The sequence below is a fragment of the Podarcis cretensis genome, assembly GCF_951804945.1.
Source record: "Podarcis cretensis genome assembly, chromosome: 3".
Lineage (NCBI taxonomy): Eukaryota > Metazoa > Chordata > Lepidosauria > Squamata > Lacertidae > Podarcis > Podarcis cretensis.
In genome coordinates, this window is record NC_137172.1 from 26,045,384 (window position 1) to 26,071,250 (window position 25,867).

The window sequence follows — 25,867 nt, forward strand, 5'->3', positions numbered from 1 at the left end:
AAAAAGCTCTTTGATATTAAGGCAGAAGATATCTGTACAAGACCAAGAATAAAACAGTTATTTAGGCCAAACACATTCTTTGGTAGCTATTGAGCTACCAAGATAATAGTCAAAGGTTTTTTTAACAAAACAGTGAAATCAATAGAACAGAATACATATCACATACTTAAATAGGGCATGCATTGAAACAGCACACAAATGCTTAAACTTTTTGGAATGTATATATGATCAGGGGGCTTTCAAATTCCTTTGTCTTGAGAAATCCAATTAACCTACAGTAGCAAATCATCATCACATACCTGGCAGGGGGAGAGAGATATGTGGCCAAACACACATTGGCTGCCTTGGATTACACCTCCCAACCCCCCAAAAATTATAGCTCACATCCAAGACCTGACACATGCTTAAATCTCTCTAATGAGATTAACTTTGGTTGGATTCTGTTTACGTTTTATTTGCTCATTTTATTGAAACCTCCAATTTTCATTCATGGTCAAACCAGCAAAGAAGAGTGGTATCATTGCATCAGTGGTCAAAGACAATAGCATCTTAGAGTAGTTGCTAGCATTCACATGCCTAGGGGGGAAAAATTGCTTATTGCTGATGATTTTTCTTCCACTAGAGAAGAAGAACCTTTTTCTCAAAATACACTCAGATGTGGAATTTCCCAACAAGTCTTGGCCTTTGCCATTGCCTTGGGGCAACTAGAAGACAGCTACCACTATGGCAACTATCCTTAGAATAAACTTGTTTTACTAATATGCTTGTCTAACGTACCTTTGCTTAATGGTAAGGGCAGAACTAGAACTTATTTGGGAAACACAGGATTTCTGAGTTATTTTATCATTATTTATAAAAGTATTTGTATACTGACAATTCATACAATGGCAATGCATAGCAATATATACAATGAAATATAAAAACGGTACAAAACAATTGTTAAAGTATCTGGCTAAGCCAAAAATATTAAACAGTTACATAGGCCTTTCAGCATAAAACATCTAAAAGAAAATGTCTGAAAATCAAAAGCAAGGTACCTGCCAAATCTATGCATGACACTGATAACACTTTCTTTCAAATTTACACAACCACCACCACTTGCCTTCTGCTACAAATTACACTGTAAGTGGCTTACAAAACATAAAACTAAGAATCATTTATAAATCTACAACAAAACAATAAAATACTAGCAGTGTTGCCTTTCATCAACATACATTTAAAATGTAACCAAAACTGTTGTGGTGGCTTGTTTCAATTGTTCAGCCCATTAAGGTGGCACTGTGGTTTAAACACTGAGCCTCTTATGCTTGCTGATCAGCAGTTTGAATCCACATGAAGGGGTGAGCTCCTGTTGCTCTGTCCCAGCTCCTGCCAACCTAGCAATTCAAAAGCATACCAACGCAAGTAGATAAATAGGTACTGCTGTGGTGGGAAGGGTAAATGGCATTTCTGTGCGCTCTGGTACTCATCACGGTGTTCTGTTGCACCGGAAGTGGTTTAGTCATGCTGGCCACATGACCCAGAAAGCTGTCTGCAGACAAATGCCGGCTCCCTTAGCCTGAAAGTGGAGATGAGCGCTGCAACCCCATAGCTGAATTCGACTGGACTTAACCATCCAGGTGTCCTTTACCTTTACCTTACCTTACATTTGCAAAATAAATCAATAATGCTTAAATTAGCTTTTACTGTTTTAGTTTTTTTATGCCCTCTGTACCTCACCAAGCAGGTAAAATAAAAGCATAGTGATTCAGGGGATAAATTCACCTTCAAAATATTTGCTTAGAGGGATGTATTACATGACACACATCAGTAGTGACAGCAATGCAGGAGTGTAGAAATCACATTATGATTTATTCATTCCACAATGTTCTTGAAGTTGTGTTTGTATGCAAATTCAGTGGAGCTTGAGAATTGGACTTTAGAATTTATGGACTGGTATTGTCATTACTCAAGTCTTAAATTTGTTAGCCTCTGCTATCAGCATAGGCTTTTTTTTAAAAAAAGATGCTAAACTGCACTGCCTATGATATGAATATGTCAATTACAGAAATCTATCAGAATATATCTCTTTTAATAGTCGAAGAATTGAATATTTCTTTATATTTATTAAAGCAATTCTTCAAGGTGAAAATGGATAGTTGTGATTCAATAACCTTTGCATTCTTCTCATGAAAATGCCTTAGGTGCAAGAGTTTAGGTGCAGAAGTTTGTTTTGAAATTAGCCCACCTTTTGTGGCCAAGGTCAAGATACCCAACCCTCAGGACAGCGAATGAAGTTAAAAAATAATAATAATAAAGAAAAGAAAAGATGTTAAATAGAGGAAACTGAGGATGCTTTTCAAGTCATGACTGAATAGATATGTTGCATGAGAACATAATTAGAGCCTGTTGGATCAAGTAATGGGCCAGGCAGTCCAGCATCCTGTTCTCACAGTGGCCAACAAAATGCCTGTAGGAAACCCACAAGCAGGACTCAAGCACAATAGCCCTTACCCACCCAGCTGTTTCTAAAAGCACCATTTGTAGGGTTCACTGGTGTCCAATTCCATGGGGATGCCCACTACTGCAAGTAAGGTATTTGTGCTTTTATCTTGTGAGCCCTGAGATCTTCAAACAAAGGACAGTACTGTATATTAATAGTAGCAGGCATAGTAATGGAAGGCTAGGCAAAGCAGAATCAGCACCTTGGAGAGGGACCTACATAAATGTGGGTTTCAGGACCCGTTTGTGATCCAGCTGGGACAGAACATGCGAATTGCCTCTGCTGTGTCTTGGAACAACTGGCAGATCTTTATAGCCTGGGCTATAGGTATTAATTGTCTATAATCCCCCCCTCCATTGTGAATCTGGTCAGTTAGATCTTCTACAGTTGGCTTCTTCTAGGGCTTGGGGTTCCAGCCTGTGATGATATCTCCTCTGGACTCTCTTGATGCTCTAGATCAGCCTTTTTCAACCTGTGGGTCACCAGATGTTGTTGAACTGCAACTCCCATCATCCCTGAGCTAGGGGGGCCCTGCTAGCTAGGGGTGATGGGAGTTGTAATTCAACAACATCTGGGACCCACAGGTTGAGAAAGGCTGCTCTAGCTAGTCTGTGGCAGAGGTCTCTCCTCAACGTTCAGGGAAGGAGAGGAAGCTGATTGCACCTTTTCATGGGAGTGGGTTCATTTTCTCCTCAGAGCTGCTGTCAGAGGAGAAATCTTTCTGTGGCTGTAACATCCAGAGGAATCTTGGTCTGTGGCCGTAACATCTCATCCATATAAAGACCTGCTAAGTTTCATCACGGCTGATATATCATGTCCTTCCCAAATACAGAAACCCCTTAGATAACTACATCTCCCAAATTCTCCCAAATTCTCCTGGCTGTATTAGCTACCACAATGGGCAACGGGCAAACAGAGAAGGAGAGGAGGAGGGAAAGAAATCAGCACTGCTGGGTTGCATTGCAACATTCTTCAAATTTCCCCATATTTTTCTCAATGAAAATTTGAAACTTACAAAGCCAGTATGTGGAGAAAACTTCAGAGAACTCAGACGTCTCTACGTTTGACAAAGATGAATTTGCTATAAGGAAAACTGAGGGTTTTTTTAAAAAAATCAACCCAATAAACAGTCATCAAGAATAGCAGCTACAAGTAAGGAACAGTGAGAAAGCATTTATTTGATGGTAGCTTTCCAATATCAAGACAGCTCACCTTTTCTGTATCGATGCCTCTGGACATTGACCAGGTAGAAACAATGTAATCCATCACACGTTCACTCAGACCTTTGGGCACTTGATAGAGTTTCAGGAAGTCCCGGACACTGTTTAGCATTTCATGGTATCTATTTGTATTAGCGTACATTTGCTGGAATATCGTTGTTACATTACCAAAAATTGTTGCATATAGTAGAGCTGGAAATAGAAGAAGAAGAGGAGGAGGAGGAGGAAGAAGGGGGGGAGTGAATATTTTCAAACACTTTTTAAGCAGAACATTTGAGATCAATGTTAATACAGTGTGTTCTCTGTAGGAGAAAGTAATGCAAAATACAGCATTAATTATCTTAATTGTTACAAACTGACATGAAGATGCCACTTATCGGATGGTTGCTGTTGGCACTCAAGTGCTTCTCAAGTAATTCTGAATCCTGTTAGGGGAGCATCCCCTCAGCACAAAATCTCTTGTTTCAATTAAAGAATGCCCATGTCAGTTTAGCTTGTGTTCAGTGACTTTATTGGAGAACTCCTAGTTATTAGGGAACTCGCCTTACACCCCTGAAGGCTGCTTATTGAAGCCTTGCTTGTTCTCACTAATCAACTTCCTCCAGTTCAACTAACCATAAGCAGGTACAGAATCCCATTAGTTGCAGAATCCAAGTGTATTTGCTCCTTTTAATACGGCTGGTAACCACCAACATTGCTGGAAATTACCAGAGGAATGCCTGTCTGCCACAGCAGCTCCATTATAAAGAATATTTATTGGGGGGGGGGGATGTAACAGTGCCTTTCCATCAAGGTTTTAACAAACGTTAAAAACCATAGCTGAATCCCTGGTGCCCTCCCCAAAATTTTGAACTACAACTCCCATCATCCCTGACCATTGGGCTATATTGACTAGGGCTAATGGGAGTTTCCCCCTTCATGGATCACTGCCTTGCCGTGGCGAAGGGGCTTGAAGAACTCAGAGAAGCTATGAACTATGCCGAGCAGGGCACCCAAGATGAACAGGTCATAGTGGAGAGTTTTGACCAAACGTGATCCACCTGGAGGAGGAACCGGCAAGCCACTCCAGTATCCTTGCCAAGAAAACTCCATGGACAAAGACAACAGGCATATAAAAGTTATGACGCTGGAAGATGAGCCCCTCAGGTCGGAAGGCGTCCAACATGCTACTGGGGAAGAGCGGAGGGCAAGTACAAGTAGATCCAGAGCTGATGAAGCGGCTGGGCCAAGGCCAAAAGGACGCTAGGTTGCAGATATGCCTGGAAGCGAAAGGAAAGTCCAATGCTGTAAAGAAAAATATTGCATAGGAACCTGGAATGTAAGAACCATGAACCTGGGTAAGTTGGAGGTGGTCAAAAATGAGATGGCAAGAATAAATATTGACATCCTGGGCATCAGTGAACTAAAATGGATGAGAATGGGTGAATTCAGTTCGGATGACCATTATATCTACTACTGTGGGCAAGAAACCCGTAAAAGAAATGGAGTGGCCCTCATAGTCAACAAAAGAGCGGTGAAAGCTGTACTGGGATGCAATCTCAAAAATGATAGAATGATCTCGATACGAATCCAAGGCAGACCTTTTAACATCACAGTAATCCAAGTTTATGCACCAACTACTGGTGCTGAAGAAACTGAAATTGACCAATTCTATGAAGACTTACAACACCTTATAGAAGTGACACCAAAGAAGGATGTTCTTCTCATAATAGGGGATTGGAATGCTAAAGTAGGGAGTCAAGAGATAAAAGGAACAACTGGCAAGTTTGGCCTTGGAGATCAAAACGAAGCAGGGCAAAGGCTAATAGAGTTCTGTCAAGAGAACAAGCTGGTCATCACAAACACGCTTTTCCAACAACACAAGAGACGACTCTACACATGGACATCACCAGATGGGCAGCATCGAAATCAGATTGATTATATTCTCTGCAGCCAAAGATGGAGAAGCTCTATACAGTCAGCAAAAACAAGACCTGGAGCTGACTGTGGCTCAGATCATCAGCTTCTTATAGCAAAATTCAAGCTTAAACTGAAGAAAGTAGGAAAAACCACTGGGCCGGTAAGATACAATCTAAATCAAATCCCTTATGAATACACAGTGGAAGTGAGCAACAGGTTTAAGGATTTAGATTTGGTGGACAGAGTGCCTGAAGAACTATGGATGGAGGCTCGCAACATTATACAGGAGGCAGCAACGAAAACCATCCCAATGAAAAGGAAATGCAAGAAAGCAAAGTGGCTGTCCAATGAGGCCTTACAAATAGCGGGGGAGAGAAGGCAAGCAAAATGCGAGGGAGATAGTGAAAGATACAGGAAATTGAACGCAGATTTCCAAAGAATAGCAAGGAGAGACAAGAACGCCTTCTCAAATGAGCAATGCAAAGAAATAGAGGAAAGCAATAGAATGGGAAGAACTAGAGATCTGTTCAAGAAAATTGGAGATATGAAAGGAACATTTCGTACAAAGATTACCATAATAAAGGACAAAAGTGGAAAGGACCTAACAGAAGCAGAAGACATCAAGAAGAAGTGGCAAGAATACACAGAGGAATTATACCAGAAAGATATAGATGTCTCGTATACCCCAGGTAGTGTGGTTGCTGACCTTGAGCCAGACATCCTGGAGAGTGAAGTCAAATGGGCCTTAGAAAGCACTGCAAATAACAAGGCCAGTGGAAGTGATGGTATTCCAGCTGAACTATTTAAAATTTTAAAAGATGATGCTGTTAAGGTGCTACACTCAATATGCCAGCAAGTTTGGAAAACTCAGCAGTGGCCAGAAGATTGGAGAAGATCAGTCTACATCCCAATCCCAAAGAAGGGCAGTGCCAAAGAATGCTCCAACTACCGCACAATTGCACTCATTTCACACGCTAGCAAGGTTATGCTTAAAATTCTACAAGGAAGGCTCAAGCAGTATGTGGACCAAAAACTCCCAGAAGTGCAAGCTGGATTTCATAGAATCATAGAATCATAGAGTTGGAAGAGACCACAAGGGCCACTGAGTCCAACCCCCTGCCAAGCAGGAAACACCATCAGAGCACTCCTGACATATGGTTGTCAAGCCTCTGCTTAAAGACCTCCAAAGAAGGAGACTCCACCACACTCCTTGGCAGCAAATTCCACTGTCGAACAGCTCTTACTGTCAGGAAGTTCTTCCTAATGTTTAGGTGGAATCTTCTTTCCTGTAGTTTGGAACCATTGCTCCATGTCCGCTTCTCTGGAGCAGCAGAAAACAACCTTTCTCCCTCCTCTGTGTGACATCCTTTTATATATTTGAACATGGCTATCATATCACCCCTTAACCTCCTCTTCTCCAGGCTAAACATGCCCAGCTCCCTTAGCCGTTCCTCATAAGGCATCGTTTCCAGGCCTTTGACCATTTTGGTTGCCCTCCTCTGGACACGTTCCAGTTTGTCAGTGTCCTTCTTGAACTGTGGTGCCCAGAACTGGACACAGTACTCCAGGTGAGGTCTGACCAGAGCAGAATACAGTGGCACTATTACTTCCCTTGATCTAGATGCTATACTCCTATTGATGCAGCCCAGAATTGCATTGGCTTTTTTAGCTGCCGCGTCACACTGTTGGCTCATGTCAAGTTTGTGGTCAACCAAGACTCCTAGATCCTTTTCACATGTACTGCTCTCAAGCCAGGTGTCACCCATCTTGTATTTGTGCCTCTCATTTTTTTTGCCCAAGTGCAATACTTTACATTTCTCCCTGTTAAAATTCATCTTGTTTGTTATGGCCCAGTTCTCTAATCTGTCAAGGTCGTTTTGAAGTGTGATCCTGTCCTCTGGGGTGTTAGCCACCCCTCCCAGTTTGGTGTCATCTGCAAATTTGATCAGGATGCCCTTGAGTCCATCATCCAAGTCGTTGATAAAGATGTTGAATAAGACCGGGCCCAAGACCAAACCCTGTGGCACCCCACTAGTCACTCTTCTCCAGGATGAAGAGGAACCATTGATGAGCACCCTTTGGGTTCGGTCAGTCAGCCAGTTACAAATCCACTGAGTGGTAGCATAGTCAAGTCCGCATTTTACCAGCTTCTTTACAAGAATATCATGGGGCACCTTGTCAAATGCCTTGCTGAAATCAAGGTAGGCTACATCCACTGCGTTCCCTTCATCTACCAGGCTTGTAATTCTGTCAAAAAACGAGATCAGGTTAGTCTGACATGACTTATTTTTCAGAAATCCATGCTGACTATTGGTGATCACAGTATTCCTTTCTAGGTGCTCACAGACTGTTTGCTTAATGATCTGCTCCAGAATCTTCCCTGGTATTGATGTCAGACTGACTGGGCGGTAATTATTTGGGTCCTCTCTTTTCCCCTTTCTGAAAATAGGGACAACATTTGCCCTCCTCCAGTCTGCCGGGACTTCGCCTGTTCTCCAGGAATTCTCAAAGATGACTGCCAGTGGCTCTGAGATCACATCTGCCAGTTCTTGTAATACTCTTGGATGCAGTTCATCTGGCCCTGGAGACTTGAATACATCTAAACTAGCCAAGTATTCTTGTACTATCTCCTTAGTTATTCTGGGCTGTGCTTCCTCTGCTGAATCATTTGCTTCAAATTCTTCAGGTCGGGCATTGTTTTCTTTATCGGAGAAGACTGAGGCAAAGAAGGCATTGAGGAGTTCAGCCCTTTCTGTGTCCCCTGTTTGCATTTCACCATCTTCTCCTCTGAGTGACCCCACTGTTTCTTTGTTCTTCCTTTTGCTACGAACATACCCTACGATTTAGAAGAGGCAGAGGAACCAGAGACCAAATTGCAAACATGCGCTGGATTATGGAGAAAGCTAGAGAGTTCCAGAAAGACATCTACTTCTGCTTCATTGACTATGCAAAAGCCTTTGACGGTGTCGACCACGGCAAACTATGGCAAGTTCTTAAAGAAATGGGAGTGCCTGATCACCTCATCTGTCTCCTGAGAAATCTCTATGTGGGACAAGAAGCTACAGTTAGAACTGGATATGGAACAACTGATTGGTTCAAAATTGGGAAAGGAGTACGACAAGGCTGTATTTTGTCTCCCTACTTATTTAACTTATATGCAGAACTCATCATGCGAAAGGCTGGGCTGGATGAATCCCTAGCCGGAATTAAGATCGCCGGAAGAAATATCAACAACCTCAGATATGCAGATGACACAACCTTGATGGCAGAAAGTGAGGAGGAATTAAAGAACCTTTTAATGAGGGTGAAAGAGGAGAGCGCAAAATATGGTCTGAAGCTCAACATCAAAAAAACGAAGATCATGGCCACTGGTCCCATCACCTCCTGGCAAATAGAAGGGGAAGAAAGGAGGCAGTGAGAGATTTTACTTTCTTGGGCTCCATGATCACTGCAGCCACAAAATTAAAAGACGCCTGCTTCTTGAGAGAAGGGCAATGACAGGCCTAGACAGCATCTTAAAAAGCAGAGACATCATCTTGCCAACAAAGGTTTGTATAGTTAAAGCTATGGTTTTCCCAGTAGTGATGTATGGAAGTGAGAGCTGGACCATAAAGAAGGCTGATCGCTGAAGAATTGATGCTTTTGAATTATGGTGCTGGAGGAGACTCTTGAGAGTCCCATGGACTGCAAGAAGATCAAACCTATCCATTTTGAAGGAAATCAGCCCTGAGTGCTCACTGGAAGGACAGATCGTGAAGCTGAGGCTTCAATACTTTGGCCACCTCATGAGAAGAGAAGACTCCTTGGAAAAGGCCCTGATATTGGGAAAGATTGAGGGCACAAGGAGAAGGGAATGACAGAGGACGAGATGGCTGGACAGTGTTCTCGAAGCTACCAGCATGAGTTTGACCAAACTGCGGGAGGCAGTGGAAGACAGGAGTGCCTGGTGTGCTCTGGTCCATGGGGTCACGAAGAGTCGGACACGACTAAACGACTAAACAACAACAACAACAATGGGAGTTTCAGTCCAAAACAGCTGGAGGGCACCAGGCTGGGGAAGGCTGATCTAAACTGATTGGCTGTGGTTCTCTCAGGTTTTGGACAGTGATCTTTCCATTTCTACCATCCTGAAAATGCCCAAGTTTGAGGTTAGGACTTTCTTCAGACAGAGAATGTGCTCCACAACTGAGTGGGAATCTCTCCTCTGAATAAGTATACCCAAAATCAAAATATCGCTAACTACATATATCAACATTAATTGTGGGCGAGGGTTAGTGCCTTAAGCAACAACAAATTCTAAATGTTTTGAAATGCACTAATTGGCTCGTCACATACAATTCTGGTTGCAAACAAGGCAGTATAAATTGTTTTCAGGCTTACTTGGCTGGGACTAAAAGGGGCATGGTCAATTGTTAATGTGTGGATCAATAATGGGCCTTGGCAGTGAGAGAATAATCACTGAGGAAAGAGGTGGGGACACTCTAAATTTATTGACAAGCTTTTGTGTGATAGGGGAGTTTGAAGGGGATGATAGTTTTGTTGTGTGGCAGTTTTGTTTGAAGGGGAGTGCCTTCAAAGTGCTTGTGACTCCTCATTAAAACGCAACAAATGATGTGTAGGTATCTACAGGTAAGATGTTGGTTCTGCAGTCACTTTCAAATACTTGGTTTTAACAGGCTTGGACACTTGGTTTTAACAGGCTTTACAACTAAAGCCTTACTAAGGAGGAAACTTTTGAGAGTCCCATGGACTGCAAGAAGATCAAATCTCTCAATTCTTAAGGAAATCAGTCCTGAGTGCTCGCTGGAAGGACAGATCCTGAAGCTGGGGCTCCAATACTTTGGCCACCTCATGAGAAGAGAAGACTCCCTGGAAAAGACCCTGATGTTGGGAAAGATGGAGGGCACAAGGAGAAGGTGACGACAGAGGACAAGATGGTTGGACAGTGTTCTCGAAGCTACCAGCATGAGTTTGACCAAATTGCAGGAGGCAGTGGAAGACAGGAGTGCCTGGCATGCTCTGGTCCATGGGGTCACAAAGAGTCGGAAACGACTAAACTACTAAACAACAACGAAGGTGTACAAAATCAAGCACTGATATTGGTAGGAGGAAAAGGAGTTGAACCACGCTCACTAGACCACACTTGCTGTCATGTCCTGTCTAAGCTGTCCAGGGTTTGAGAACATTTCTGCAGTGGCGCAGCCAACTAAACGTGAACAAGGCATGCCGCTAAGGTTGAAGCTCCTTGAGTTTAATTCTGTTCTGGGTGAGAGCTACTATCCCTGAATTCTAATCCAGCCACACCATGCTTAATTGAGTCCCCACACACCTCTAATTCTTCATAATCAGGATGCTGCAAATAACCATTCTGACTGTTAATTACAAATTGTGTATTATAATTACCCTTGCCAAAAGGCATTCTACTCCATCTGATTAATCTATCTCAAACCTTATTAGCTTTAATTTGCCATTAGTTAGCCAGTGAAATACAGTATTAGTGCAGGAGATTCATCAAAACAATTTTAAAGAAAAACAAACAAACATCATTTAACCCACAGGGTATCTGAACAAGGTTGTAAGTTACATGCTTTCATAGCATTGGGAACTTAATAAAATAATAATAATAATAATAGTTTTTATTATTATTCTTAACCCGCCTCCATCTGGCTGGATTTCCCCAGCCACTCTATAGCAACTTACAGCATATCTAAAAATATAATAAAAACAACAAACATTAAAAACCTCTCAATACAGGGCTGCCTTCAGATGTCTTCTAAAAGTTGTGCAATTCTTTATCTCCTTGGCATTGGAAGGGAGGGCATTCTACAGGCATGGTGCCACTACCAAGAAGGCCCTCAAGATCTGCCTTTTCTTTTCTTCTTTAAAAAGGAGGAACTCTTTTTAAAACCTTTTGAATTTTTTTAAAAAATATATACAATAAGAAAGAAAGAAAGAAAGAAAGAAAGAAAGAAAGAAAGAAAGAAAGAAAGGCAGGGGTGAGGGGCACACCAACCCAAATATTCTGAATCCTGTCAAATGCATTGTTGTTGCTTTATTATTTGCTTTCTAAACCACCGTCTTGATGCAATTTGCATATAATTAAAAACAGTTAAAAACACAAAAGCAACAGTAACAAGTAGACAGTTGCAGTAAGGCCTTGTTCTATCCAGCTGGAAAAGTCTTTGGAACAAAAAGTGGGAGCAGTTTGTATCTTGGCAGCGGCAGAACAGGGGCAGCCACATTAAAAGCCCTGCTCTTAGTTATTGCAGTGCAGGCTTCTTAGAACTTTGGAACTTGCAAGAGAAATTACTCTGCAGACTGCATCAATTTACTGCGTGTATAAGGTGGTCTGTCAAGTAATCTTCTCCTGAGCTTTATAGGGACATATATGTTAGTACCAACACCTTGAACTAGGCCCAGTAGCAAACTGGCCAGTGAAAATACCGCAAGCAAAGTGTTATAGGCTGGTAGTAACTTGCCCCCACAAGCAACCTAGCCACCACATTCTCCACCAGCAATACAATGGGTTACTATACAGTGGTACCTCAGATTAAGTACTTAATTCGTTCCGGAGGTCTGTACTTAACCTGTAACTGTTCTTAACCTGAAGCACCACTTTAGCTAATGGGGCCTCCCGCTGCCGCCGTGCCTCCGGAGCCCGATTTCTGTTCTCATCCTGAAGCAAAGTTCTTAACCTGAAGCACTATTTCTGGGTTAGCGGAGTCTGTAACCTGAAGCGTATGTAACCTGAAGCGTATGTAACCCAGGGTACCACTGTACTTGCAATGCATACTGTACTTTCAATACGGTGGGTTGAATTCAACTAAGTCTTACTGAGAGCAGACCCTTTGAAATAAATGAATTTATATTAGTTAACCCACCGATTTCACTGGGTCCCACTGTGAATATAATGTAGTCGGATATCACCTAGTAGGTTGTATCCAGTACTATCTGTGCATGTGGAGATGTTCAGAGGAAGATGCCCCAGTGCATGAGCAGAATTCTACTTGTGGATTTGGCCCACTGAGTAAGTAAGACAAATTAAGAAGAAAAATAAGATCGGGTGTCACATTACAAAATGGCCTGGTTTTTAAGGGAATGTGAAACTATGGCTTAGCGCTATGTGAGCCAGCCTCCACAAGCCTGCATGAAACAAGGGAAGCTGATTTATATTGTTCCATCTAGCTCAGGACTGCAAACACTGACTGGCAGGAGCTCTCTGGGGTTCTAGGCAAGGGTCTTGAAGTGTAGGTGGGTTCCCACCAGGCAAGTCACAGTGATAACAGCAAGAACCTTTATTGAGCTAACAGAACTGGAGAACAGGGGCAAAGCAACTGCTTATATACATTTCTGCAGGCCTGGGCCACTCCCACTCCCAATGTGATTGGCTGTCTAAATTTCCAAGCTGCAAATCATAACTCAGAGTTGAAGGGCCAATGGCACAGGCCCAAATCCTGAAATGTTCTGTGATTGGATATCATGTGTCGAATCAGAACACAGGGGCTCAGAATCCTTAGTCCAGACTCAAGCTCAGGCAAACACAAACCACTGAATACGTAACAGGTCTATCCCAACCCTAAATGGAAATACTGGGAACTGAACCTGTCAAATGCATTGTTGTTGCTTTATTATTTGCTTTCTAAACCACCGTCTTGATTCTGTATGAAAAACAGATACTCTACCACCAGACTACAGTCCTTCCTGCATGTGCGTGTTAGGCTCACAGAGTCCTCCCACCATGCAGCTGAGTTCAGTAAATCTCTGGAAACATTTTAAAAACTGCACCTGAAAAAAGGCCCAAGTTACAGCACAAACACCTGCTTTTCATGCCACAGGCTGAGGTAACAAACACATTTGCAAGGCCATATTTTACAAGGGTGATTCTTAGTTTCATCAATATGAGAAGAATATTTATACTCAATTTCCTCAATATGGGAAGCCAGTGATTAACCACAGAAGAACTATGAGAGGAAGTCGATAGCAAGGGAACATTTGCCCATCAAAATTTACTGTACAATCTCATCCTAAGCCTCGCACATTATTATTTTTTAGCCAATGCTTTCAGTCAGGGCTATTGCCACAAAGAGAACAGGCAAAGAAAGCATTCTTACAGAGCATGAGCAAATTCCATTCACAGCTAGTATTGTTCTTCTGTGGCAACACCTGCCACAGCACCAGCCCAGAAAGAAATCTTTTCAGCAGATGTCATTTAATGTACAGAACCCTCAGACAGAGCTGAGCGTCTTCGCATTATTCTCTCTTCCCAATTACGTCTTCTCTGTTCAGAGTTAAAGTACAGTGTCTTGTCTGCAACAATGTGGCAACTCATTAACAATGCACTCTGCGCTGCCACTTCATTTAAAACATTGTGGTATTTTTTTAAAAAATAACACTACAGATAAAAGCTGCATAATTGCTACAGGGAGTTACTCTTACAACCAAGTTGTGAAGGTCACTATCAGGTTGGTGAGGCTACCAAGCAATTTGCTACTTTTAAGGTAGTTAAAACTCACACAAATAAAATAAAAAAGTATGTACCTGATTGTCACAATAGAAAATAGCTTTTTAAAAAGTTTTGTTGGTTTTTTTTAAGAATTCCTGCCTGGAGTAGTTGCAAAACACTCAAACCTTGTAACTGGGGTTATAAGTGTTGCAATAGTGTCTCATGTTCCCAGTATGAATAATCGTATTGAATTGGGCTGATTTAAAATGTGCTCTCTTAAGGAGCGCCCTCTTGTTTCTTCCGAGTAAGATCAACCAACGCGAGTGTGTACTTGTGGTGGTGATGCCTCTGACACTGATTGCCTAAGCTGGTATGGCGGCACAGAAAGTTCAGATATTCAAGAAACAATGAAGTTTGTAATCCAGTTTCTGTGTGGCAAGGGAGAGATGTCAGTTTGGCTGGAATTAAAATCCCACATGATGTAGGTTAAGGGTTAGGAAGTGGTCCCAGGACTCAGGGAACCCTAAGAGACAGGGACTCCAAAGGCATGAAAGATGAATGAAGGGTCCAGAAGGAAGGGTGAGGACGAACCTCAAGAAAAGTTAGAGGAAAGGGGGCAGAGATGATCATCACAGAAGGGACCCTAAGAAATGTTCATGGTGCTTCAGATCAGAAGCAGCTTTAGGGAGGAGGAAGGAGGGGTTTAGGGTACCTAGTCAAGAGACAGGGTGGCTAAAGAAAGCAGTAGGTAAATCTAGAGCATGACAAGAGAATTTATTTCATTCTAACTTCTGATACCATTGAATAATTGTGACCTAATATGACAAACAAGGGCTAAAAGAGAGAGCCAGTGGTTAAGAGCGGTAGATTCGTAATCTGGTGAACTGGGTTTGCGTCTCTGCTCCTCCACATGCAGCTGCTGGGTGACCTTGGGCTAGTCACACTTCTCGCACCCAGATGATGGCCTCGGTAGTGGTGGAGGGCATCAGGGCCACCTCCAGCCATTTGGAATAGGTGTCTACCACTACCATAAAGGTCCGGCCGTGAAAGGGGCCAGCCAGATCGATGTGCACCCTGGACCAGGGTGTCTTTGGCATCTCCCAGGTGTGTCCCTTAGCTGCCGGTGGTGCAGGCCTCGACTCTTGGCATGCTTAACAGGCGGACACCCAGGCAGTGATGGCATCATCCATGTTAGGCCACCAGATGTAACACCGAGCCAATGCCTTCATTTTGACAATTCCTGGGTGGCCAACGTGCAGAGCCTCCAGGACACGCTGATGGAGTCCCTGGGGAATCACAACGCGGTCTCCCCACAGCAGACAGCCGCAATGAGCTGAGAGTTCATGTTGTCTGGTTGCGAAGGGCTGGAACTCCGATGCAAATGGCCCTTGTGGCCACCCCCTCCACACCTAGTTGAGCACCCGGCTGATGGTGCGATCCTGGGCAGATGCAGAGGCCACAGTGGCAGCCGATACAGGCGCTGCCGGAAGATCCTCAATCAGGAGGAGCGATGAAGCTGGAGCCGGTTCTTCCACAAACGCTGGAAGAGGGCAACGGCTGAGGGCGTCGGCATGGCCCATCGATTTCCCCAGGCGATGGACGAGCCGGTAGTGGTAGGCAGCCAGGAAAACAGTCCATCGCAGCATGCGTGGCGAGAGGACCGGTGGAGTTGGATGATCACCGGTGAGGAGGCCCAGGAGCGGCTTGCTTTGGTGCGTAGTGGTTGCGGAGCTTCTCTTGGATCGTGTCCCACGGTGTTGCCTGAACTGCTTCAGGCGCAACCAATGCTCAGGCCGTCTCAAACACCTCAGGCCCACAGAGGCTGAGGAATAGGCCCCACTTACGCTCCTGTGATACTTGCGTCAGCTCGCTGGCTTGGAGGAAGCAATCAAACCGAGCGAGGTAGGAGTCCCATGATTCAGAGGCTGGCGCAAACGGCGGTAGAGGCACAAGTGAAGCCATGATTCCGATGCCGGCGTGAAGGGCGATGGATGGAACACCGTGCTCTAGCCAGAACAGTCAGCTCTGAATTGGTTCTGTTCAGTGATTTCACTTAGTGATTCAGCTCAGTGATTCAGCTCTGCTCAGAGGTGGCTGCATCTGGCTGTGCTCTGATGTCCATCGATCCCATCCTCATCACCAGTGTTAAGTTGTGGGTGAACATAGCAGACGACACAGCGATTTCCCCAGAGCTGCTCTTTATTTGTAAGCTGGACAGAACTGAACAGCAAACAGCTCAGCCGGCCTGCTTTTATAGGCAGCCGGCTGTCAACATTGTAGCAACAACAACCCAGGATTTCCCGCCTAAAATAACTGACGTGGACCTGAGTGAAAACTATCTACAGTATCCCCCTGCTGGCCCAGGGTGAGAACTTCAGTACATAAGATTTCCTTTTTTAAAAAAAAACCACACACTTCAGAGGTGTCTAGCATGAAAGTCCCTGGACCTATTTGCTTGTAGTTCAGCAGCCGTTATCCACTCTGCATGGCCTACCATGCCTAAAATTTCATCAGCTTCTGCAAAAAGGGAAAATACAAAAGCCTTTTTTTTAAAAAAAAAAAAAAAACCCTGAAAATAAAGGTGAGCAAAGCATACATAGGCAGACCTCAAGCTGAATCAGGCAGCCTATAAAGCACCCTGGATCAAGGCAGGCTGTTTTTCTAAAGCACCAAATCAGGATCTGAACCAAGGCTTGCTGAACTAGTAAGTGCAGCATTACAATGAAATAATCTACATTTAACACACAACGTCATGGATACTAACCTCCGCAAAATGAAAATATTGGTGCATGAACTTCCATGGTGCTAGAATGTTAAAAATCAATTAACAAAATGTTAAATATCCAATTTCAGACCTGTCATTCATAATTCCATTACTACATATTAATAGAAAGCTTGATTGACAATTCAAAGAGATCACTCAATCTGTATAGTTCTAATTTCGGTAGCAGTATCACCACCATAGAAATAAGACAAATTTAGAATCCATCTAACACCATGTAACTATAATGATTTGCTGCAACAGCGCTTCAATATTGAGTGTGTTGTTTTTTTCTTTTAGTAACTTATGATTATAACTTTCAAATAATAATTAAAGTTATACAGTTCCAAATTTGGTTCTCCATCTAAGCTCTCTGAAACATATGCATTACTGTGAAAAACATAGCATGACTTAGCTGGTTCATTAAAATTGCTCAACCAATACATATTATACTTGCTCAAATCTCATAATGGAATCAGGAATTCTGCAATTGTCAAACCAGAGTCAAATTACTCACAATATATATTTACAACTATGGATGCAATTCAGCTGAAGAAGAAAAAATCATGAAGTTGAACTGTCCATAGGATAAGGATATGCTTCAAATCCCTTAAGAACATAAGAAGAGTCTGCTGGATCGGCTAATTAATGGACTATCTTGTTCAGCATCCTGCTTCCACAGTGGCCAACCAGATACCTGGGGGAAATCCACAAGCAAAATTCAAGCACAAGAGCTTGAATGTGACTTGAATGTGACTCCTGTGACTTTCTGCGACTCGTATTCACAAGCCCTGCTGCCTCTACTATGGAAACACAGCTTAGCCTTCACAGTGAGTAGCCATTGATAGAGCCTCACCTCCTTGAGAGCAATGGGATTAACTAAAGTTGCATTATGACCGATGTTAACTAACACATTAGAACCACATTCATCAAGATTTACACATTTACCACTGATATTGTGGGGCTACTATCTGTTTGTTTGTTTAGCCAGCCAGTTTGTTACCCACAGATCTCAAAGCAGTTAACAATAAGTAAAAGCAAAATACAGTGGAACCTCGGTTTTCAAACATAATCCATTCTGGAAGACCTTTCGACTTCCGAAACGTTCAAAAACCAAATACAGGATCCTCAATACAGGATCGTCAATACAACAGGGGAACTCAAAATGGAAGCCGTGTAGCACGTTCGGCTTCTGAAAATCGTTCAAAAACCAGAGCAGTTACTTCCGGTTTTTCGGCGTTCGAAAGCCAAAATGTTCGATTATGGAGGCGTTCAGCAACCAAGGTTCCAATGTACATAAATATACAATCAGCACAACTGCATTTGATTTGCTTTAAGAAAAATCCAAATACATAAATATACCATATGCTTATCTATCTGATATCTATTTGATTTGCTTTAAGAAAAATCCAAATACATAAATATACCATATGCTTATCTATCTGAATAAGCTCTACAGAAAAATACTAGGCAGCATGATACAAACTCTGAACCAAAATAAAACACAATATTTGCACAACACTCACACCATGCCACTATCGCCATCCGTTTACACAATGACTACAACTATTCACTACCTTATAACCCAGTATATAACTGACTACACACCTATATTGTTCCTACAACTGATCACCAACAAGAATACAAAATTAATGGACGGTTCATATCAGTGAACACCAAATGCCCTTTGAACGATCAGATACTTCCCTCTCACCTGTGAGGGATCCAGTTTTATACCAGTGCTGGATCTCATACTGCAAAGCATAAAACTATTTCCCTCCAGTAATGCCCAATAACCCCATGACAAATAATCAACATCAACACTGGTAACAACCATGAAAGAAACAGGCATAGACAAATATGGTCACAGGCACAAAAGCAAACTTCCAGCATCACACCACACCCCCATAGTCACCCTAAAGATCACCCTGACCTCAGTCCTTGCAGCCTTTTTCTCCACCTCATCACTACAGATGTAACAACTAATTGTAAAAATGTCCATTGAGTGGGGAGCGAATTTGTTGCCCAAGACCTTCCAATAAACTAAAATTGTGTAACCTGAAAGTGCCAGCATGAGACAGAATACCACCCCAAAATGGTGACAGTGAGAAAGTGCCCAAAATCGGTGCTGTAGAGGAAACCATTCCCGCCATTCAGGTGTAACAATAATGTGCCTCTTGTCCACCCTAGAAACATTTGTGCAGCAGCAGCACAAGAAACAGGAGCAGAGTCAGAAAAAAATATCAGAATTAGAAATTGTGGGAATACAACAGGTTTGCTATTGCACTGTGAGAATGCAAACTAAGCAACACTTTACAGTCATGGGATGAAAAAGCTAATGTTGATGGTTGCCAGGTAAAGACTTTCTTGTGTTAGAAGCATTTCTAGTTTGGTTAATGCATATTTAAATCTGTTGCGATATTTTAATAGGGACTAGTTCATTGCTCTTATCAGTTTGTTTCAAGATTTCAAACTGCATTATAATTCATCTTCGGTTAAGTCACCTTGAAATTTTTATAGAGCAGTTTTGAATAATGTAATATGTAAGTAAATCTTCCAGTCTCTCTGAGAGACTGCACAATCAGTATTTCACTTTCAAAATTAATTTTTCCTCTGTGCTGTTTCGTTTCTTCAGGTCTGATGCCAAGCAGTCGTGATCTTGCCCTCAGCACAGTTTATAAACATAGAGGCCCTGCTGCTCAGCCAATTTTGGGGGCATTTACACCTGACTTTAGCTGAAACCAGGGATAAAGTTGGCCAGTATATTAATAGATGCAATGCTTTCCACTGGGGTGAAGAAGATGAAGGAAGACTGAGGGAATTTTGTACAATTTAGGGAGGGAAATAATGTTGATGTCCTGTTTTGCTGACTTTTATCTACAACAAAATTAAATAGTCTCGAAAACTAAAATGGATTTCTATTTCATTTCACAGTGCTAATGAACAGGTCACTACTTAAATGAAGGCAGAGTCATTTAAGGGTATCATTTTCGTTCTGCAATTTATAGAGAGTAATGCATGGGCCATTTTCAATTACAGAGCTGAAATTAAATCTCCAGTGAGAGCTGCTGTTTTGATTATTTGTGCCAAAGAGTCTGGCTTGTGCTTTAAGGTTTGTCACTTTCCCCGAGTGACTAAATTAAAGGGCTAGTCTGAGTTCAAACCTGGATTTGTTCCGATATTTTAAAATATTAGCCTTGACCAAGTTTACCCATGTGTTAAGGCAGTGATAGACTATTTGTATAATCAGTCCTCTTTTGTGAGACAAAGGGAAAGACCATTTAAGAAGAGGCTGGAAAATATATTATTAAAAGCATCTAAACTGAGAGTCAGAACTGCGTGAGATGAGATTGATTTTCAAGTTTTGCTTGGAAATAAGTTATTAGCAGCCTAAATCAGTTACACTTTTGTCAAGCAGTCATGATTCTTTAAGTAAGAAATACAGAGAATTGTACTTTTGTTGTGGTCTTATTACCATGCTAAGCACAACCAGAGTCCCACTGAAATGTCTGAAAATAGACAAGGCTCTTGTTGGCCACTGGAGCTCTTTAGGAAAGGAATTGCTAGAAAGCAGAGTGATTTGATGTTACCATGGAGTGTGGCTCAGAACCAGGAATAGAATAGGGACAGACATAAAACAGGGACCAACAGAGCAATTGCCAGCCAGCTAAGGTCAGACATATGTACTTGATGACTTCTTCTATGAAGCTGCCTGAGCTTCCCTGTCACATAGCTGTCAAGTGTCCCTTATTTGAAGGGACAGTCCCTTATTCCAGCGCCATGTCCCGCTGCTGTCCCTTATTGTCCCTTATTGATAGATGTCCCTTAAATGATGTCCCTTAAATTTCAAAGGAAGCAGCTCCTCTCCCTACCTGCCGACCAGGGAGGAGGAAGGCTCCAACTGTGTTGCTTGGCTGTGTTGCTCACCCAATAAGAAGTCTAAGAACAACTGGGGGGGTGGAGCTTGCATACTTTGTGTGTGGCTAGTTAATGCAAGCTGAGGAGGTTTTTGAATGCTGGACGCCATTTTGTTGCACGTGCTGCTGCAAACTTTGCAGTGCAAAGCCAGACCGGGGAGCCATCTTAAGTTAAGGCTGCATAGGCCTTGTGGTGCATGTGATTCAGATTCTATTCAGTTGAACCTCTGGTTACAAAGTTGGTTGGACAGTGTTCTCAAAGCTACCAGCATGAGTTTGACCAGACTGTAGGAGGGCAGGAAGACTGGAGTGCCTGGAACAGGTGAGGCTGCAGGTCCCTTATTTGGGCTGCTGGTCCCTTATTTTCAAATCTGTAAGTTGACAGCTATGCCCTGTCATGGGAGGCAGCAGGTCGGTGGATGGGAGAGTGTGATGCAGACTGTCAACATTATCTTTGACTCCAGAATTTGATAGCACTCTGGGAAGCCTAAAGGGGTGATCAACCCCTAAGTGCAGGAGTACAGATAGGATCTCTAGAAGGGGGGTAGTTGCTGGTGTTCCCCTATTTAAATGTTCTCACCACACCTGTATGGAATCTACTAATCACAGGTCCACAACTAGGGATGGAGGAAGAATTTAGTTAGGTTTGCATTTTCATGCAAAACTACCTAACAATAAACAAACAGAAACACAGCTAACATTTGAAATTCACACGTATCCAGATTTTCCAATGCAGTTTTCCAACTAAGTAATGTATGGGGGGGAAACATAGATTAAGGAAATGTGTACACAAATGAATATAGTAGTGGAAATAATAACATGGATCCTTGTGGGGGGAATTCCTTGCACATTAGTCAAAACTGCACATTAGTCAAAACTGCATACAAAAATGTGCAATAATAATAATAATAATAATAATTTATTTATTTATTTATTTATTTATTTATTTATTTATTTATTTATTTCCCGCCCATCTGACTGGGTTTCCCCAGCCACTCTGGCCGGCTTCCAACAGAATATTAAAATACAATAGTCTATTAAACATTAAAAGCTTCCCTAAACAGGGCTAGTGAATTTTCATTAGTTTGGGGCTATTAAAATCCCAAATTGCCTCAGATATGTAAAGAACTGAATTACAGATTGGATAAATGAGAAAACAAGAGAGCCAAAATGGAGAGATTTGTCACTCCCTGGTTCATACAGCTTATGGCTGTCTCATTATCTCACATGGGTGTGTGAGCTCCTATCTCACAAGGGGTGTGACAATCACAGAAATAAGTCACAGTCATCCACTGAGAGGCTGGGTTGGCAAATACCAGGTGGCTTCTACCCAATCAGCAAACACATGGGACTCTCAAGAATAGGGCATGCTGTGTACGCAAACTGTGTAAACCAGATCCTCGAAACTGGTAGCCTCTGCCTGCTTTCTTACCTTAAGTCTTTTGCGTTCTGCCCTTACGAAAATGCCTCAACATCCTCATGAAAATCAAAAATACATTAGTAAACTCTCCCCTATAAAATCTGTACAAAATGCTAACACAAAACCTCCAGTCTTCTAATGGCTGGTGCTTTAAGCCCATTGCATCTTCCTTTCCCATCCCATTTAACTGCAGAACCTTTCAGAAAGGTGCCACTTATCTTGTCATCTTGCTATGATAATACTGGCTCTTTCTTGTGGCTTGAATCCCCCCCTACACAGCTGACTGATAAATGGCTGGTAATTGGTTAGGGAAAACAGAAGCGATGCATCAACACAAAATTAAAACGTTCCTAACTTATCAAGTCTCTCAGGTTTACTTCAGCACTAGATCTAACAGCTGAACTGTTTTGTTGCCTTTGCTATCCCTCTCTGCCACACACATCATCTCCCACATACAATATTGGAGTATTGCTCTAGATTTCCCATAGTCATTAAAAGCAGTGTCAACAGCATGCAACTAATGTGTGATTTACCAATACAAGAGTTGTTTACCAGTGCAGCACTGTGAGGAGGGCAAAACACACTAGTAAACATATTTTCCTGGATCTGAGCTTAACAAATTATGAAGTGATATGAAGACATGAATGCACTCCAGCACATAACAGCTGTCAGTAATAAATATATCTGTTTGCAGCTCAAGGGCTGAAGTGGTTATAAATCTTTGCAGATCATGCATCCTAAATTTGTCTTTTTCTTTTTTTCAATTTTAGAAAGAAGTTTGACAGAGAGAAAATCCAAGCCTACTCCTAAGACATTTCCCCTTCTAATTAATGTTTGCTGCCAGAAAATAATGAGTCAGGATGGCATACTTAGCCCTAATCTGCTATTGTAATCAAACAGCAGGCACGCATGGAGTTATTAAAAATATTTTCCTATCGCGCTCTCTTGTTATTCTGGTGGCTATTCTCCCATTTGAAACACATCTTGTTCTGTTCTGTCATTAATTTGCATGCCACCAAAGAATCACAGAGATCTTTTCAGTGAAAAAAATAAGGAACTCTATTTTAGAAAAGTTTCCTTAAATACATTTGTAATTAATGTTCTATTTCTGGTTATTTTTCTTAGATATCTGTTTGATCAAGCACATCCTAGTCAACTACGTTAGAGGACAATCCAGTTTTCCTCTACATTCTTCCTCCCCAGTCCTTCCACAGATGGGAAGAAGAGAAGAAGAAGAGTTTGGATTTGATATCCCGCTTTATCAATACCCTAAGGAGTCTCAAAGCGGCTAACATTCTCCTTTCCCTTCCTCCCCCACAACAAACACTCTGTGAGGTGAGTGGGGCTGAGAGACTTCAAAGAAGTGTGACTGGCCCAAGGTCACCCAGCAGCTGCATGTGGAGGAGCAGAGACGCGAACCCGGTTCCCCAGCTAACGAGACTACCACTCTTAACTACTACACCACACTGTCAGCATCGCCCTTGAGCCAGTGTCACCAACTGGACTCATGCACTTCGACCCGACTGGGATAGGCGAGCTGGGTAGCACTGCCAGAGACCACCTTCTTCAACTAGAACAGGTCAAAGTGCTGTGGACTCACAGCTTAGAGCCGTGAGCACCAGATTCACTTCCACAATACAGTTGTCACACAGCAGAGTATAGCAGAGTCTAGCAGTGTATAAACCACTCGGAGAGCAGCTCTGTAGAATATCTTCTTTTATTCTATAACTATAACTATAATACAAAACTATATACAGAGCTAAATTGGTCTAAGCATAAATGAATGCAGCACTGAGTGTCTGCAGCTGCTCTTAGCAGCAACCTTATCTCTACACACAATCTCTAACACTCAGTCTCTCTCTCTCTCTCCCCGACACACTGACTGACTGACTGACTGACTGACTGACTTGCTGCTGGAGCTGAATAAGTAGAAAGCAGTACACTGCTCCTCCTCTCTGGAGAATCAGCAGACTCGTCAGGAGATTCTTGGATATGGGAGGGGTGAAATCTCCTCACACGCTGGCACCATACAGACTCTCCCTCTCCCATCAGCAGCTCTCCCACACATGGGGAGCCACCACAGCAGCAATGGAACTCCATCATATTGGAAAGCATATGCGCACCATCCAACCGCCATCACCCAGCCATCCATGTAGGGAGAAGGGGTACAATGCACTCTTAATTGGAACATTCACCTTCAAAAATATACGCAGATGTATTTTTTCTAACATTGGCACTTAAACAAAATATTGCTTGGTTTGGGCGGGTGTCTTAAATGTTCGCTGTAATAACATGCACTTGTATTTTCAGAGCATGTGGATTTAGGGTTTTAACAGACTCAAATATTTGTTTTAACAGGAAAGAAGTTGGTTGGGATGTATACGTAAAATAAATCGCTGCGTATATTAAAGGAAAAACACATAAATTAGTCAACATGACATACAAAAATGCAATATTATGAGGTAAAATGGCTTGTAACATGTGTGTATTAGTCAAAACTACATTAAAAATGTGTTTGTTGGGGGAAATTAGCACTAAAAATACTGAATTTTTATGATTTTTATTTTTTAATTGACAAAATTACATAAAATTGGCCGTGGCGGGTCATGTGATAAACCCATCAATGGGGGTTGCGGGGTCGGTGCTCCTATCATTAAATATTCCTTCCTTTAGGAAGATACTGTTAAATTGGAAAATGTATCAATCAACCAGTACAGATAATGTGGCTATTGAGTTTCCCTAGTATAAACAGTCCCCAAAATGCATATCAGCATTAAAAGCCATACTTAATAGGCACTTTGCTCCACTTTCAGTTATGTGGGTCAAAAACACAGTGAAAAAATAATTTCATGTTGACTCCATTAAAAGGCAAAATACCGTTGACTCCATTAAATGGCAAGCTATCCATTCTGCCTGCTATCATTACTATGGAAGTTAAAGACAGATTTACAAGCTCAAGCATGCAAAACACTTTAGTGATTCAATTCTGTGTAATTAATGGGATTCTGCACTACATTATCTTGGTAAAATCAGCTGGATAATTGACCTAATGTGGGGAAATGAAGCTCATTTTGAATTACTATAAAACTTCACTCTGCCTTGACTTCATGTTTCACACAGTAAGGGACCTAAGTGCAGGAGTCAGACATAAAAATGCCAAGGAAGGCAGGCAAAATCTAAGCCAAAGTTGGGGGACCTATGTCCAAGTAGATATCAGTGGACTACAACTCCCATTACATCAGACCATTGGCCATGCTAACTGGGGCGGATTTGAATTAGAGTGCAAAACATCTGGATGGTTGGAGAAGGCGATGGTGCTTATGAAGGAATGACAGCATTCCTTCTCCTTACATGTTGACTATCCATAATAAGTTGAGTCTTCCCTGATTACTCAGAGTCCAACAACATTAGGGGGGCCAAAGGTTCTCCACCCCTGAACTAGGCCATTTTGCAACAGTGCATAATCTTCAAGGTCTTACAAATGAGAACAAGTACAGTCTTGTGTACTTAAAAGACTCCTGTGATTACATGATGGTTCAAAATATTCTTGCCTCCCCCAACAGAACTAAAACTTGAATTAGCACTCCTGAATATATATATTTCTCACAGTTCTTTTCTTCCTGTTGTATTCCTTTAACCTCAAATAGCCTGCCCTTCACTGTTTTAAAAGCACACCACTTGTTGGTTTGGCTAGAGATGCAATAAATGCATAATTATCTGACAAT

The 25,867-nt window shown here is 42.2% G+C and overlaps 1 protein-coding gene and 1 long non-coding RNA gene across 4 annotated transcripts in view; one reads left to right on the forward strand and one right to left on the reverse strand.

Moving 5' to 3' along the window:
* The window catches only part of KCNH1 (potassium voltage-gated channel subfamily H member 1), a 236,001-nt gene that overhangs the window by 111,371 nt on the left and 98,763 nt on the right, over positions 1–25,867 (reverse strand). For all 3 annotated transcript variants that reach the window (XM_079968555.1, XM_079968553.1, XM_079968554.1), the window contains exon 8: positions 3,695–3,894. In XM_079968555.1, the coding sequence (XP_079824681.1) occupies positions 3,695–3,894 (200 nt within the window). The remainder of the gene's footprint in view (positions 1–3,694; positions 3,895–25,867) is intronic.
* LOC307212088 overlaps positions 1–25,867 on the forward strand; it is a 181,782-nt gene that overhangs the window by 108,300 nt on the left and 47,615 nt on the right. The gene's annotated exons all lie outside the window — the stretch shown is intronic.